This window comes from Caloenas nicobarica, chromosome 14, assembly GCF_036013445.1.
Source record: "Caloenas nicobarica isolate bCalNic1 chromosome 14, bCalNic1.hap1, whole genome shotgun sequence".
Lineage (NCBI taxonomy): Eukaryota > Metazoa > Chordata > Aves > Columbiformes > Columbidae > Caloenas > Caloenas nicobarica.
This window is the reverse complement of record NC_088258.1, coordinates 8,051,359-8,067,734: the sequence shown is the minus strand read 5'-3', so window position 1 is coordinate 8,067,734 and position 16,376 is coordinate 8,051,359. Positions and strand designations below refer to the sequence as shown.

The following is a 16,376-nucleotide window of genomic DNA, read 5'->3' as shown; positions in this document are numbered from 1 at the left end:
TGAATCGGAGGAAGAGCTCTTTGTTTTTCAAAAAGTTGATGAGAGTGACTTCTGTGGTCCATTGGATGGCAATTAGTAATCTATTTTAGATAGCATTAGGAAATGTAGCTGTGTGGAATCAACCTGGAGTACCATGAATGGGTCCTTCCTGGGAAGTGTCAGGGCTGGATGATGAGGACATGTGTAACTCATTAGAAGGGGGCAGGGAAAACTTCATGTTTGTATTACATTTCTTCTGCAGGTATTTTCAAGACTCAACAGCCTAGTGTAGGCCACTAGCAGATATTCTTCTTGCAGAACTTTCTGAACACAACGTAAGACACGCTGTCCCAGGCAGGCAGGGAAGTCTGCAGGGACTGACAGGGCCAGCTCTGGGACAGGCAGCTCCCCTCTCTTCAGATGCACGGGGGTCTAGAGTAAATGACCCAAGCGCAAAGGAATCCTCCTGCTCAGCCCTTGCCTTGCAACTCTGACAACAGCAAGGAGAGCCTGGTAAGAGGTCACTCTTGCCTAGTTCATGCTGGAATTTATGTATAAATATATAGCTGGTGTGTTTTGTGGAGGTTTTTCTTGTAGTCATGTTGGATGACTCCAGATTTTCTTCAGCTGTGCATCTATGAGCATGTATTATTGCTGAGAGTGCTCTTGTCTGTCATGTTTAGCTAAGGGGACACATGAAGGACAAAAGTTTGACCTGTCAGTTCTCTTTCCTGTATACACTGCTAAAAGGATACACCTGAGAGATTATGTACTAGCACAGCATTTGCATCCTTCCCCATCCATTGGGGGTGTTATTGTGCAGAAACTTGTATTTCTGGCTTCTCTGCAAAACACTTTTGTTGAGAGGAGAGAGATTTCCCTCCTCCAGCTCATACTGCATGAGTGACAAAAGTCTTCTACAGGCAAGTGCGACAGTTTTCCTTCACGTCGTGCACAGAAGAGTCTTTCAAGAATCAAAGCATTCCTACCGATGCAATAGGTATCGTCACTTTAGGCATAGATACTATCAAAACTGTCATTGCTGTTTGAGTCCTGTTAACTGCAGTACCAAATTCGTACAAAGTAATGGAGAGTGGGTTCCTCTTGGTGTTCCTGTGACATAGTGGCATTAGTTGGGAGCAGGACAAGTAACCTTCCTTTGGCATTGTTCCACGTTATCTCCGAAATGGCTCCTTTTTTACTATTCCTACTTCAAATTTCTCTAAACCTCTTGCTTTTTCAGGGTGCTTCTTATGCAGTCTTGTGTTTTAGAAGATAGGATGTGGTTAACCTATGGTAAATCTGAAGCGTAATTTCCATGGTCCTTGGGACAAATAATGTTAGGTTCCATAATGAGAAACAATGTCCAGAGCATCTTCTCTGTGGAGGCCACTGAGGAGGTCTTATGTATATTATAGGAATTTTGGTTGTTGCAGGAATTCACAGAACATCCCACAAGATCTCTTTACATCTTACACAGATCTAGGTCTCTTACCATCTGCCACAGCTAGAAAATGAATTAATTCTGTTTCTGCTACCACTGAATTGAGTGTTTTCCTGAGATGTATCAAGGGAGGAGATGCTAGACACAAAAATCATATTTCTGCCTTTTTTCCAGCAGTTACCAGAGAATCTGTTGTTCTTTTTGTCTAGGGATCTAAATGTTCATGAGTATAATGGCCTTGCTTTTTGGAATGCAAGTGAAAATGGGGCAGGATAATCACATTCTTAACTAACAGTAGATATGCTGAAAATGTCTATCCCTGATGTTCCCCCGTAAATAAAGTGCTGCTTGAGTTATTAAAGATTTGCACCTAAGGCTGCTTTCTATTTATGCATCTCTAAAGAGGCAAGCAGGTACTGCAATGAGACCTCCAAAGACTAGACCATAGCTTTTTCCTCCTTTTAATACACCGTATACTGGATTTTTTGAAGTTGTCATTGGATGCACAAAACAATTTCAAGCTAAAGAATTAAGGGAACTACATCTTTTTTTACAGCCACCATTCAGAAGCAGACTAGAAATGATTGTGTTTTGTTACCTAAATATTTTTGGTAATAGAAATTTTATCCAGGAAGTGTCTTTTCTGCAAATTTTTCTACCTAAGGAAGAATTTGAAATCATAAGTACTCTTGAGGGAGAAGTTCTCTATGGGTTGCTGAAGATGTTGCTGGAAATTCACTGAGTTGATACTAACAGATATTGCAAGTCAGATTTGGACTATGGCTTGTATGAGGAATTCCTATCCTCTAGCTTACAAACCTCCTTCTGAAAGAATTCAAACTGCGTTATATGAGAACTTCATGTCTGGGTTTTCTCTCTTAGTTGTTGGTTTGGTTGTTTGGTTTATTTTTAGAAATTTATCATGTGGTCTTTTCTTAATGACTTCTCAAAACTTTGCCATAATTCAGGCTTCCTAATGTGACAGACTTTGATCAATCCGTTTTTTCGTTTGCTATTTCATTAAACTCACAGCAGAACATGTGCACTGTTATTTGGAAAAGATGGATGGTTACTTCTGTAATAAATGTTTGAAATGTGTATGCATGTCAGCATTCTGCATACTGCCTGGACGTGCAGAATTTGTTTTTTCCTCCTGCTGTGAACTGAGGGAGTTGAGGTACCCGCACCCTTCTGTCCTTGGGCAGGAACACAAGCAGACGCTGGGCAGACGCTGACCTGGCGGCACAGTGCTGCTAGCAGGGCTCAGACCTGGGAGTGCCTGTACGCGTATGTACAACACACCCCAAAGAACAGCGGTTTAGTAGAGAGGGGTGAAGATCTGTTCTTCAACCATATCCATGAGGCCACCAGAACTTTTCCAGATGTGTAGCTCTTGAATGTAATAAAGGAGATTTAATCTTGAAAGTGCAGGTTGTTTTCAGAATCCTAAAGCTATTTCCTGTAAGTGTGTTATTGTTAAAATGTAACAAGTTTTCTAAAAAAACTGGAATGCTCGTCAGGGACAAACTGGATGTAAAAGGAAGCGTGCTGAGTTACTCATACTCAGAATATTCAAACTGTTATTAATTGTATGTTGTGTTACTACTCACAGACCAACCACTGTTTTCTGGACCGCTCAGGTATAGAGCTCTTCTATGCTTACACCGATCTGCTCAAGAAATACACACCCAAGCTTTCTGTCCTCAGGTGGACCAGCTGTTGGTTAAGATAAAATTTTAAAAAGAGAAACAGTCTTTGAGGATTTAATTGTGTAGTGTGCCATTACGTGGGCCAATGATCATGTAGATTAAAACGTCTAGATTATTTAATGTTTAACATCTGGTTGCTGGTTCTTTGGTTTTATTTTAATAGATGGCCTAACGAGGTAGCATTGAGCAAGAATGTAGTAACTATGCAGTTGCCGGATTTTTTTTTCTTTATATTTTTTTTTCTTCCCCTTTAAAAAATGATTTGCCAGTACTGTTACATTAAAAGCAAGACACGAGCTCACTCTAGTGGAACATTTCAGTTTTTCCTGCTCAGTATTATCAAATGAAAGAAAGGCTCATCCTGGTGGCAGCTGCTTTTTGAATCAAGGTATTTTGCAAGGTGCTTCATGTGTTTTGAAAAGCAAGGAACAGGTGATGATGTGATGCAGATCATGGTTTATGAAACTGTCCTTTTTTGTTTATGCCCAAGTCGTACTTGGACACTTTTTTAATTCAAATTCATCACGCCCATAACTAGCCTGTTCTATAGAAGATGAGTAGTTTTTTTCCTTGAAGCTGAGACCTGTACTATGCAAATCACAAGCTTTGAGCATTAAGGTACGTGATAAACTGTTTGTCTTGGGTAAACATGATGGAGTCCACACACAAAAAAAAAAAAAGGTAGAGTGGGCATGTAACACTGTAGCTGGAAAAACCGGAGCCTGTGTATTTAGTCAGGAAAAGCAGTCATGAAGTTACGTTAAAAATTGTTGAGGGTGTTCCAGCCCATCATTTCCTCATTTGAAAAGACTAGGGACTTTGTCCTAGTAAGGCCTAAGGGGACAGGTGAGCTCTTGAATTTGTTTTACATACCTTTGGAAACAGAAGTAGCTGCAGCACTGCTGGCTTGCCCAGGAACCGAGGATTCAGGTGATGGTTATCAGTGTTCCCAGAGGTTTTTACTGTCGCTTGTTTGGCTTGTGGGGAAGCTCAAGCAGGGAACAGCATCCACAGAGCTTGTTCTGTCTCTTAGTGGTGGAGAAGAGAAAGGGGAGATGAGGACAGCACCTGTGTCCTTTACTAACAAAGAGCTGCAGTCTGTGTTAACTGAGGGAAGACTGAAAAAATTAGCATGTAATGTACTTTGTTCAGGCCAGGAGCATTGTAAATTGGCTTGAATTTTCTTTTTCCTGTGGCTAGGTTTACAGGTAGACTTTGAGGACTAGGAGAGGCTTCAGTGTTAGCTGTGCATCATGTTAGGAGATGTTGGTATTAATATGTGGATTTGTAGGATTGGTGAGAGAACAGAGTAAGCTCAGCCCCTCCCTCCCCTCAGTTATAATTTGGATTTGTTTGAATGGGTATTGGGATACCATGTTCCACTCACAATAAATAGTGTTTGAAACAAAGCTGAAATACATAGATGTGAAATAGTCTAAAGCACTAATAGTTGACTGAACTGGTAGAATCAGATAAAATTCTGTATTATTCCAATACTGATTAAAAAACCTAATTATATACCCTTGCATATGCAATCAACAAATTCCAAAGCTAATCCTTTTTATTGTGAAGAATGTCTTGCCTCTTAGAGGAGCCATATTTGGAAGTCACTCCCTTGGTCGAGAGAGCAGAGCTCTGCACATTGCTATATTCAAACTGACCAGGGTTACTCATCCAAAGGTACGTTACAGGGACACTGAAGTTGTCATCTGGGAAAGATTACAACACGGAATGTTCTTTCCTGGATTTGGTCCGAGCACTGAAACGTGTCACAAGGAATGTTGGCCACTATCGATACCTGAAGGCCTGTGAAATCCATAATGTAGTTCTGATAAATGGCTTTAGTGGGAGTTGTGGTTTCTTTTTTGTACGTCCACACAGAGTCAGTTGTAAGCACGAACTGTGTACCTAAGTCTGTTCAGGTGAAATAAAAAACCTCATCGCTTGGTTCTCTTTGCTCACGGAGTCTGAACTTGGAAGTTTTTCACCGAGAAGCTTAGATTAAACTGGATCAGAAAACTTTCTTTGTATTCTAATGGAAAGTCCTAAGGATATTTCATTATGTAAGGAAACATCCATATAACTTTAGGAAACTGGTATCTTTTAATCTAAACAAACTGCAGTGACAATCTGTGTTTTCTATTTTTAGTAAAACTTTCACAGAAAATGAATTTGTGTGGAAGAATGGGAGAAGGTGACTATGGTTGGAAAAAGCCAACTCTGGTAATAGAAAGGAGATTCTTCAATGTTGAATGTTAGTTTATCTTGACTTGGGGGAAAATGACTCTAACTGGAGAAGTGATGAAGTCTGTGACTAAACTTGTGGATGGTGGTAGAAGTACCTCCACCACATTTTTATTCTGTAAAGACAGTTCATGATGTATTGAGCAGGACCGAAATTACCATCAAAATGAGGGTCTTTTAGGCTTTCTTGGGAGTAGATGAGGGATGTTTTAAAAGCCAGATAAAGCCTACTCAGCTGTTTCAAGCAAGTTATGTACTGGAATATCTCAGCTCTTCGGTTTTGTCAGAATACTTTACTTGCTTTTCTAGACTACTCTATGAACTGGTAAATATTTTGACTTCAACACAACAGTGACCATTTTTTCTTTTCTCTTTTCTTTGCAGTGATTCTATTCTGCATGGCAGCCCTAATATTTCCAATAGGATTTTACATCAATGAAGTTGGAGGTCAACCATATAAATTACCCAATAACACAGTGGTTGGGTCTTCGTATGTACTGTTTGTCTTATCCATTTTCTTTACAATAGTGGGACTTCTATTTGCTGGCAAAGTTTGTTTGCCTGGCTGATGAATGTCTGAACTGTGGGACTTTATTTTGGAAAAGAAGAAGACGTCAGAATTGCATTCTCGGGAGGATGCCTAGATCAGACTATCGAACGCTTACTGAAAAGAAGAATGCTTTGACTTGTTCTCACTATGCACTTTGGATGAAAAAAAGGAGAGCCTTTCCCATAACCAAATACAGACAACGTTGACTAATCTCCTGAGCATATTTAATGCAGTCAGGTCTGCACTGTGATAGGAACTAATGAAGAATGCTTTACACTGAGAAGCATAATGTCCCATGTTACTGTACTGTTTCTGTTTTTAACGTCTAATGATTTGGAAGTCAAAGTATTTATGAACTTTGTGGTAGACCAGAGGGTTACAGAGGAATTCAAGTGAGGCTGGCCTCACTGTTTAGGAGATTAGTATTTTACATCTTCCTTCTGATGAGCAAAGCCTTTGGCACCAATGTGGATCAATCTTGCATTACTGCACCAAGAAGCCAATAGATCAAAACATGTTCTCTCAATGTATGTAACAGCAAGAAGACACACATCCCCTCCTCCCCCATAAGCTCTAGAAAAACACTAAGGAACATTTTAGAGGGGGATTTCTTCCTTATATTTATATAAATATATATATAAATATATATATATTTTGCTGATGCAGTATACAGTGTGTATGTATGTGTGTGTGTGTGTATATACACATATGTATATATATGTATATACACACAAATGGTTCCTGGAAAAGACATCAGAACGCTTTGCTAGCAAAACACTGTGGTGTGCAAAACTAGAACTCAATAGAAAAAAAGCCATTTCTCTGAAGGCCACATAGCTGAGAGTCTTCAGTTTACCTCATTCTTTGTAGCAGCCCTTGATTTTAACAGTTTTTGTAATAGGTACAAACGATCCCATGCCTTTCTAGGTGCAATTTTAAGTTAAGCTAAAATTCTTTTTATGGTAATTTATTTGTATATGAGGGTAGAAGGTGAGATCATGTCATACCTTAAAGTTAAAATCCTAATTTTGGGAAACTGACACTATTTAAATTATTAGCAACTGTTGTACAGAAAGTCTCTTTTTTCTACTGCATTGTTACATTATCATTCATACGTGTTCAACCACAGCATTTTACCATAGATAAGCATTTCTTTAGCACAAGTAAAACAGAGTGTTTAAAGTAATGCAAACACTATTCCACTGCAATGATGGATGAATTTATTTTGAGTATTAATTCATCTTTACAAAAAAACGAGCAATATAATAGTTTAATATATACCTTATTTACTGAAGTTGTTCTTTTAAATGTGGATTTATGGGTCACCCAAATTTTGAGTAAATATTCCTCACTAAAGGTAGTTTTATTTTTCATCACAAAGATAAACCTTTGAATCCATGGATGTCATAACTCACTACTCTAACGTTGCAGCAAGTACAATTTAGTGTCCCAGGAAAGCTGCCTGCACTGTCAGTATTTATTTTCCAGTTAACCTGTGATTTACCTGAGAGTCCTTATGAAAACAAACAAACAAAAATTTGTATGTCTCAAGAGCTGTTTCATTGAGCTTATTAGAAGAACTGCATTACTAAATAGACATTTTTCTAAAATGTTAGTGAGACTGTATTTTGGAATGAGGTGGTTGTTAATGTAATCAGCAGTTTCCAAAATAGTCACTTATCAGATAAGCTTAAGTGTTCAAAAATAAGACAATTTGCACAATTCTTTTAAACTGTGTGCCATTCAGACCCTAGTGGGTCCCTGTCCTCCTCCTCCCAAAGTGTTTTAATACAAAAAGGTTATTTGCTGAATTAAATATTTTTTTCTTTTCACATTTTTGAACAAATTGCCAATGGAATGGTCTATTAATGTCTTTTTTTTTCCAGTCAGCTCACTCACAGGTAGAAGGGAGTGTTTACGAATCACTAAATTTTTCTAAAGTACACTAATCTGTAAATACAGTCAGGTATCTACTTTTGGAAGTAGTGGTTTAAATATTATTTGGTTCCCAGTTTAAGCCTTCATCTGCATGGGTAGTCTGAGATCCCCAGTGATGCTGGTGGATGTAAAATGCAGGGTTCAGCTGCTCTATATGTGTCTAAATATTTGATGTTATCACTGCTGTATCCTAAGATGAAGTATTCACTAAAACTTAGATCATAAATTATGTTGGGAAAAGAAAAAACAAACCAGCTTTTTTTCAGAAATGTCACTCTTGTAAATAGTTCTAGGAGATTTTTGTAACTAGAACACAGGTGGCGGGGAGAATTTTTCAGCTGCTAAGATTTCTCATCCCCCAGCATACTTCAGTAGAGTAACATAATGTATACAGTGGATTTAAGCTTAGATTAAATGGATCATCGTTTAATAAAAAAATATAAACACTTTTCTTGGAGCATACCCAGACTGTGGCTGGCTGGCTGGAAATGTGTCTGATCTGCCAATGCTATTGCTATGAATTATTAAATGATAGCAGAGATTTAACTAGTAATTGTTTGTTTAAATACGTGAGCATTTTAAGTCCAGAAATAGATGCAACCATCTGCATTTAAAAAAAACCTCCACCCAGTAATTGAAGAGACAGCTGTCAACAGTTGCTTTTAATAAGGTCACTAAGTACTATATAGTACAGTATTAATTTATAGCAGAAAATCATATCTTGTAAACTGTATATAAAACACTGTTTTATGGTGCAATCATTTGTCAAACCCTATGTCTGTTACTTTTGTTTTAAAGTTGTGTGCATTCTTTTCATACTGAAGAGCATCACTGTAAAATCTGCTGAAGACTATTTATAGGTTTTATTTGCACAAGGTTTTGGTTTAATCTACAGGAAGTTTGTATTGAACATGCCTGAATAGCTGTAGACTTTTTCAGTTCATGGAAAGCAAATGTTTCCATATGAATCTTCTCCAAAGGTAATCCCATATTTGTGTGAGTGTTTACATAAACTTTTCTGATTCAGCCAGCCATTATATTTAACATGTTGAAGGACACCTCATTTCATGCATCACTAGGGATTCTTATTTAGCCTTTCACTTCAAAATTCCCCAAAGGTATGATGTCCCATCACGATGTGATTTGTGCACACTTTGCTGTTTATTTGGCTAACAAAATGTAAGACCGGAAACTCAAAATAACCTTCAGAAGGAAAAGCCAGTTAATTTGTCTGTATGAATCTTACCGTTGAGCTCAGCTGAAACAATCACCTGGAAGCTGTTTGTGTGAGCCCTGGGGAGGGTTGTGCCTCCCTGGTGCGCCAGTCTGACCCTTTCACGTCGGTTTCCAGCGGTACCGGTTTCCCGAAGGTGCTGGCAGTGTGCACCCCGACCCCGTCCTCTGGCTGAAGAAAAGCCGCCAGACCAGGGCCCTCCCGTCCTCCTGTGTTTCAGAGCCATCGTTTAACCACTTGAGAACACAACTTGTAGGTTAGTGTTTGCCCCAACACACACACACACACACAAAGTGAAAGCTGTCCTTTAAAACCTTTGTGAAGGATGAAAATGATGAAGGAAACGGTGTCTGCAAGCAGGTCGTCCTGCCCGGGCGTTGCTCGAGGCCTGACCGTCTGCGTCCCTTGGCCTTTACTGAGAATTGTTTTCTAATTGGTTGGAACATTTTTCAATTAATGATTTCCGAACAACTGTTAATACAAACTGTATAAAATGAACATAATTTTCTTCACTTGTATTTTTGTTATTGAGCGAGTTTATCAAAATAAATTGTCTACGAAAGCGACTGGCCCCGGCTGCGCTGACTGGGCCCGGCCCCGCCCCTGGCCCGCAGGTGCCGCCTGCCCGGCGGGGTCCCCGCGCCCCCGGCCGCTGCCGCCCTCAGGCGGCGGGAAGCGGCGCCGGCGGCTCCCGCGCTTGGCCGCGTCTCCAGCGGCAACGCCGTAACACGGCGGGAGCGCTGCGGCCCGCGGGGTGTGCGGCTGGGCGGCTCTGCGCCCCGCGGGGTGCCGCACCGGGCCCGCACGGGGGGAAGGGTCGGGTGAGGGCCGTGGCCTGGCAATGCTGAGGGGGCTTGGGGGATCCCGAACAGCGGCGTGGTGGCAGCCCGGGCTTTCGGGACGTCTTTCCCCGGTGAGGTGAGGAGGGTCCGCGGACTGGACGGCTCGGGGGCGGGGGAGCTGAGGGGCCTTTCCGCGTGAGGTGAGGGGAGTCTCTGGGGCCGGGACGGCGCGGGGGCTGAGGGGCCTTTCCCCGGTGAAGTGAGGGGGGTTTGGGGACGGGCCTGTGGGGAGGCGGCTGCTCTGACGCTCTGGTGGGCGGGAGGGCACGGGGGGGCTGGCAGCGGAGTGAGGCGGGAGGCCCAGCCAAGTGAAAAGCGGGAGTTTTATTATGGTTTTTGCTCTGGCTTTATGGTCTAAACCTGAGGGGCAGCTCCGCTACCTGCACAGCCGTGGAGCTCTGGCTTTTGCTTTGGTTGATTTTTTTTTTTTTTTTTTTTTTTGGTTGGGCTGTGGAGCTGCTCTCTCAGCAGCTGTGCATACATATAATTAACTGCATTAAATCCCTTAACAAATAACTTGCAGAATAGTTCCTACACGTCTTTTCTATAGATGAGTAATTGTAACTTCTCTTTGCAGTTATTTTTTAATTTGTTGTTGTCCCACATGAAATGTAATTATCATATAATTGCTGATAATATTAATACCTTTTTAATAGTGTATATTCTTGAGAATTTAAGCTTTCTACTCTAATGCTTTGTCTTTTTGCTCTTTTTTTAAAATAAGGCTAAGTCTATTCATCTAACAGATACGCGCATAAGGAATATGGCACAATTGTTGGACAATGATCAGTTTTTGGAAAAAGTTGGGTAAGGTTACAGTTGCAAAATCTTGTTGCAACTTCGTATGTAGATCTAGAGTAAATAACTGTAGTTTGTATAAACTAGGTACTATGTCGCTTCAAAACGTTTGTCGTGTATCAAATAGGATGTGTAGACAAATGTCAAAGTATAGAACAGTTCCTACAGAAAAAATTTGTAAAGACTTTATGATAATACAGAAATATTATGGGTAATGAAGTCATCCCAGAAAATTCATTGTCTCGTAGGGTGACCACAACATCCAGTCTAGAGGTTGATTATCCACCATGGCAAGATTTTACTACGTTTGCTCTAGGACCAGATAATGGATTGCTGGTCACACATATCAACAAGACACAGGATCTGCTGGTAGGCAAGTTTTCCTGCTAAATGGAGCAACAAAAGGAACACGTGCCCGCTATAAATACGGAGTGGGGAATAGATAAGCTGATAAACAAGTTTTATGTTTCCTTACGTATATTTGCATATACACACAGGCAATTTAACTAAAGTTATGAAACTAACATATAGTGTCTCTGCAGAGATGAATCAGTCTGTGAACAAATCAGGCAAAACAATACAGGTAGATCAACTGCTTGTACTGCATTTTTCTTCAGAAAAGCAGAAGACAATATATACCCCTTCAAACTCTGTGGGATGGGTTTTGGAGATACTTAATTTTTCTTCCTTTCTGGTAAATCACTGGAGTATTGATTTTCTTTCTTTTACTAAACTCTCCTATTCCTTGTCTTCCTTCCTGTCTCCTCCAAACTAAGCTCTCCTTCCCCTTCCTTTAGCTCACCATCTGAGAGTATTCTGAAACCTGGTTTTCCTTTGCATCCCACATCCGAAAGAGTATGCCAGTACCTAAAATTATGTCGTTCTCGGATAGGCACTGCCTACTAGCAGCTGTCCTTAGGACTTATGTTTCTGTCACATTTGAACAGCACATTTCATTTCTTATGCTGCATTTTATTTTTTCTTATTTGATCTATAGAGAGTACAAATGAAGAAAATACAGTCTGAAAAGGTGCAAACCACAGAAGAATGGCTGAGAAACTACAGTTTAGAATCCTTGCAATTAACATTAGAGCATCTGATAAATGAAGGCAACATTATTTTGTAAGTGTAACACTGCCCTTTCTTTAGTCAGTCCTAATTTGTCTGCACCTCTGATGCTAATTATGCACAGTGTTCCAGGAATTCAAGAAATGGTGTTGAAGAGGTTGAATTTACAGAAGAGACCATTACCAATTTTGAGTCCAGACTTTCTGAGTAAGTATCCATCTTGTTTATGATTTCGATGCATAACTGACTGTATCCCCATCCGCCACGATTACAGGTACTGCTGTAAGTCTTAATTTGTTATCTCTGGGAATTTCAGAGTATCTCAGCATTAAATCCTTTCTGCTGAGATTTAGGGTAGGTGATAATTATATGTCACTACAGCTGAGGTTTGTGGTTTGTTTTTGTTGCTGGTGGTGGGTTTTTTGTTTGTTTGTGTTTGGTTTTTGTTTTTTTAATGAGGATGCCTATCAACCAGGTCTTGAACTCAAACAGTTACATCATTTTAGAAAGGCAACTAGTGAATGGTTAGGTTTTCACAGGTAATACTGCATATTTTGGGGTTATATTTACTGTAACTTGGATGAGTTTCAGGTCATGGATCTAGTCACAATATGTGGAACTTAAAAGTTTTCTAAGTGAATTTTAAATGTATAAAATCAAGGAAACTTAAATGGAGGAAAACATTTAACGAACAAGTTCAGTAAGCTGTAGAGTAATCATAGTGTTTTTGCTGGTCTTCAAAACACTTGATAGACTGTTCATAGGGGTGCCACTACGTCTGCACACCCCACTGCGTCAGTCACGAAGATCCAGAACTGTCAGAAGGTTCAGCTTCAGTACATGGGTCCTGTGCCATCTAAGCAAACTGTCTGCAAATCTGGTTTAAAAAATAAGTAGCTTTTGTGTTGGAAAGAGCAAACAGTTTTCCCCCTTTGAAATGTTGATTTAAACTTTCTGTTCACCTAATTGTAAAAACTATGCACATGGTATTAAAAATAAGTTGATTGAAATAGAACAATTTTGGAGGACAGCAAGCATTTTGTTTTAGGTTATACCTATTTTGAAATGAAATTGTTGAAAGTTGGGCTGCAGTTAGTCTGGCGCTTCTGTGAGCATGCTGCCTTTTAATCGCAAGGTTATATTTCATGAATGTCTTAAGCAATAGTGCAGTTAGTATTAAATACATCCCCTGACAATAACCTCTGTGTAATGGACTAAACTCAGTTTTGCCTGAGCTTCTGTTGTTCACACATACCCGTGGTGAATACCCCTCTCCTGTCTCTGAACAGAATAAGTCAGCAACTGATTAGAAAACATTTCGGTGGTCCAGTTTTTCAGACAGCTACATATTTAGTCAGTCACACAGTTTAGGGGAAGAAGTATTTAAATGGTTAGCCCTGCAACCACCAGTTGTATGAGAACACTGAAAACAGTATTTTTAAAAGGTGATTTTGCATCTGTGAGAGAAAAAATGTGATGAAAACAAATAGTTGAAAGTTACATTGATACACAATGCAACAGAATGCCTTAGCTAAATGTGTGCTATGCCTTTTGTCAGAGTGATTGAACTTTATCAGCAGCGAATTCAGTGGCTGTTGCAGGACAGCAGAAAGGTAACTTTAACTTTGCAGTATATTTTTAGAATGGAACTGTATACAGCGTTAAAGAATAAATGAACTTTTGAATAGTGGTGAAAAGTGGCTTCCAAAAAGCTTATGTATTTTCTTTATTTACTGTGAATTACACATCATCATGTGCAGTGATACTTATCTTGACAATGGATTGTTTTTCTTGATCATTCATTGGTATGCAGTTTTTTGCTTTCTAGATTTAGTTGTTTTCTTTCTCTTAGCAATTTTAATCATCAGGATCTCTCAGTGCAATTTAAAGGCAATGCTGAGCTTACCCTCTGTGACTGGAGTGGAGCTGTCTTGTAGTCTGTTGTGCCCTCTCTTGCACAGCTGGTTAATCAGTTATTGTGCTTAGCAGGGCGAATAGTCACAAATGGGAAAGGGACATGACTCCCTCTTGAAGGGGATAGAGGAAGAAGCAGCATTTCAAAACCTAGCTTCCACTAAGTTGCTTGATTTAACCTGAAGGAGATGCTGTAGACAAAGTTATTTTTCATCCTCTGAAATAATGAATAGGTTGTCTTGGGAAGGGGTGAATATGACTCACTGGTGAGGATAAATGGGAGCCACTAGGCCTCTCTTTTTTTTCTTGGCTTTGTCACTGTGTCATCTTTATGCTAAAAAGCTTGAAGTGAAAATAAACACCTAATGTTTGATTTTAAAGTGGTTTCGTACAGAAGAATCAGGAACATTTCTGAACTTTAGATAAGCTTAGTATTTACAAGTACTTTTCTCTTTCAAGGTGTTTGGCCTTATAAAAGGAACCAAAGTTGGACTTGTGGTTCATGTGTCTGATACAAGTTATGGACATAGACTACTGGATTTTCAGAAGGCCCTTTTGGTAAATAATAATGCAGACTGTGGCAGTTATAATGTACTAATCAAGTTTTTGTGTAAGTACAAGCCAGGAACTAAGTAGAAAAAACTCTGCTTAAATTCATAATATACAATACAGTAGAAGTTTTCTGTTGTAGAAATGTATGTTTTAAGTGTCTTTGAAAGTATGTTCCTTGGTCATGTCTAGATCCAAGCAAACTCCAGTATATATCATAATAATAATACTTTTCATATTAATATTTAGAAATTTCTTAATTCTTGTACCAGCATTCTCAATGGAATAAACTTGCCTAACAGAAACAGATGCAAGAGCTATAACCAAGTTCTACATAGGGCTATTTATTTAAATATAGAGTTTTTTATGCCTTTATGTTCTGTCACAACAAGGCACACCTCACAATTTTGATCAGAATCTTGGTAAGTTTACCACTTCCTCGAGTCCCAAAAGAGACTTGTGCTTCATTGTGCTCTTTATTTTTATAAAATTTCGTGGTAAGGAAGGAAGATATAATCTGGCTGGTTTACTGTCTAACTTTGAAACTTTGTACAATTTCATTTCCTGCATTCAGGAATTATTTAACTTTTATTTATAATATCTGCATTTTTCATTTGTGCATTTTCAATAAAACTACCTCAGGAAGACTCAAGTTCCACATAGTCTGGTTGGCTCAGCCTTAATACTTGAACTATTGTTTGGCCCTATCCATTAATATTCATGAAACATTTTTTTAGTAGTTGCTTGATGAGTGAATATGCCCATCCTAGATTAGTATTATATGTTCTCTCATGTGATCATCAACTGAAGAGAAAAACTGATACCAGTACAACAAATATTGCCCACCTCGTGCCCCGTTAACAAACTGGATTACCATAAGTTTGCAGGTTTTGTCTCTGTTCCAGATATTTGAACCTGTATGACGTTTTCTTGGAAGCTTTTCTCTGTGGTAGCTGAAAATACTGCTGTCAACTATTTTAGGAAGTTACTATTTTTATTCTTTTACATAATAATCCTACTAGAAGCAGCATGAATAGTAATGCATTGATTTTTTTTTTTAATTAGTGCTTAATAGATGAACAACTATGTTATAAGAAGGAACTGTACTGCCTCTCATTCAGTACAGAAATTTCACCTCTGTGGGAGAGTCCAAAAAGCATCAGTGTTCACGTGTAAGTAAGTTCATTTCCCTGAAAAAAAATAAAGGTGTTTCAAGCGAGCAATCTCTTGTAGATAACAAGTACTGGTTTTCATCTTGTGCCTGCAGTGATTTGAAAGAGGGGAAAGCAATGAATTTTAAGTGCCTTCAGTGATTTCAAGCTGGTTGTTTATGCCTAAAGTATCTTTGCTGCTCCTGTGCTTTGTAGTAATCTTTATGATCTATGTTATTTAGCACCTGCACATTAACTGTACATGTTCCTTTTTTTTTGCCCCCTAGGCTACATGAAGCAAAACAGTGGATACAACAGCTGGAGCCTGGTCGAGGCTGCAATTTGCTGAAAGCCTTAAAACATGTCCTTACGATGAAAGAACTTAATTCTCTGGTTCTCATATTAGGAAGCTGGTAAATTTGTTATCTGTTATGACAACTAGCTTTAACTTGGATACAGAATTGGTACTAGAATCTGAACTTGATACAAAAATAAACAGAAAATTTAAGATCCAGGTTTTATGTATTTGTAGTTCATACCACTGAATTCCTCTATTTCATCCCTTTTTTACTATTTATAAATCTTCTCTTTTATCATACAGGGCTACGTTTTTCCTTTGCAGATCTGTTGTCACAGTAGCCCATTGAGAGTCTCCTAGCTGATGTATCAGTTACATCAATAAAAATCTTTCAGCACCATTAAGGATGTCACTGAAAGGGTCCACATCTCTGGGAAGATGAGACGACGAGCCAGATTTTGCTGTAAAATAAGCATTGTGTTTTCTTTGTCATCTGGGTGCTGATGGAAAAGTTAAAATGTCTGATTACATAAACAAAACCAGGCTGAGATTAGATAAATTATGGATTTAAATTCTGCAGTTCTGTTGTTATCATTTGAAAACTTGCAGTACTGGAGTCAAGATCACAAGACAAAGACTACAGTAAGGATTCTGGGAG

At 39.1% G+C, this 16,376-nt stretch overlaps 2 protein-coding genes across 2 annotated transcripts in view; both read left to right on the top strand.

The window, feature by feature from the left end:
• The window catches only part of MOSMO (modulator of smoothened), a 32,456-nt gene extending 22,830 nt beyond the window's left edge, over positions 1-9,626 (top strand). The window contains exon 3 of the mRNA XM_065644834.1: positions 5,761-9,626. Coding sequence (XP_065500906.1) covers positions 5,761-5,945 — 185 coding nt within the window. The 3' untranslated portion in view covers positions 5,946-9,626. The remainder of the gene's footprint in view (positions 1-5,760) is intronic.
• Positions 9,627-10,689: 1,063 nt separating this feature from the next.
• VWA3A (von Willebrand factor A domain containing 3A) overlaps positions 10,690-16,376 on the top strand; it is a 28,415-nt gene continuing 22,728 nt past the window's right edge. Inside the window, exons 1-8 of the mRNA XM_065644879.1 lie at positions 10,690-10,747; positions 10,987-11,107; positions 11,736-11,860; positions 11,939-12,013; positions 13,365-13,419; positions 14,180-14,278; positions 15,335-15,441; positions 15,708-15,833. Coding sequence (XP_065500951.1) covers positions 10,704-10,747; positions 10,987-11,107; positions 11,736-11,860; positions 11,939-12,013; positions 13,365-13,419; positions 14,180-14,278; positions 15,335-15,441; positions 15,708-15,833 — 752 coding nt within the window. The 5' untranslated portion in view covers positions 10,690-10,703. The remainder of the gene's footprint in view (positions 10,748-10,986; positions 11,108-11,735; positions 11,861-11,938; positions 12,014-13,364; positions 13,420-14,179; positions 14,279-15,334; positions 15,442-15,707; positions 15,834-16,376) is intronic.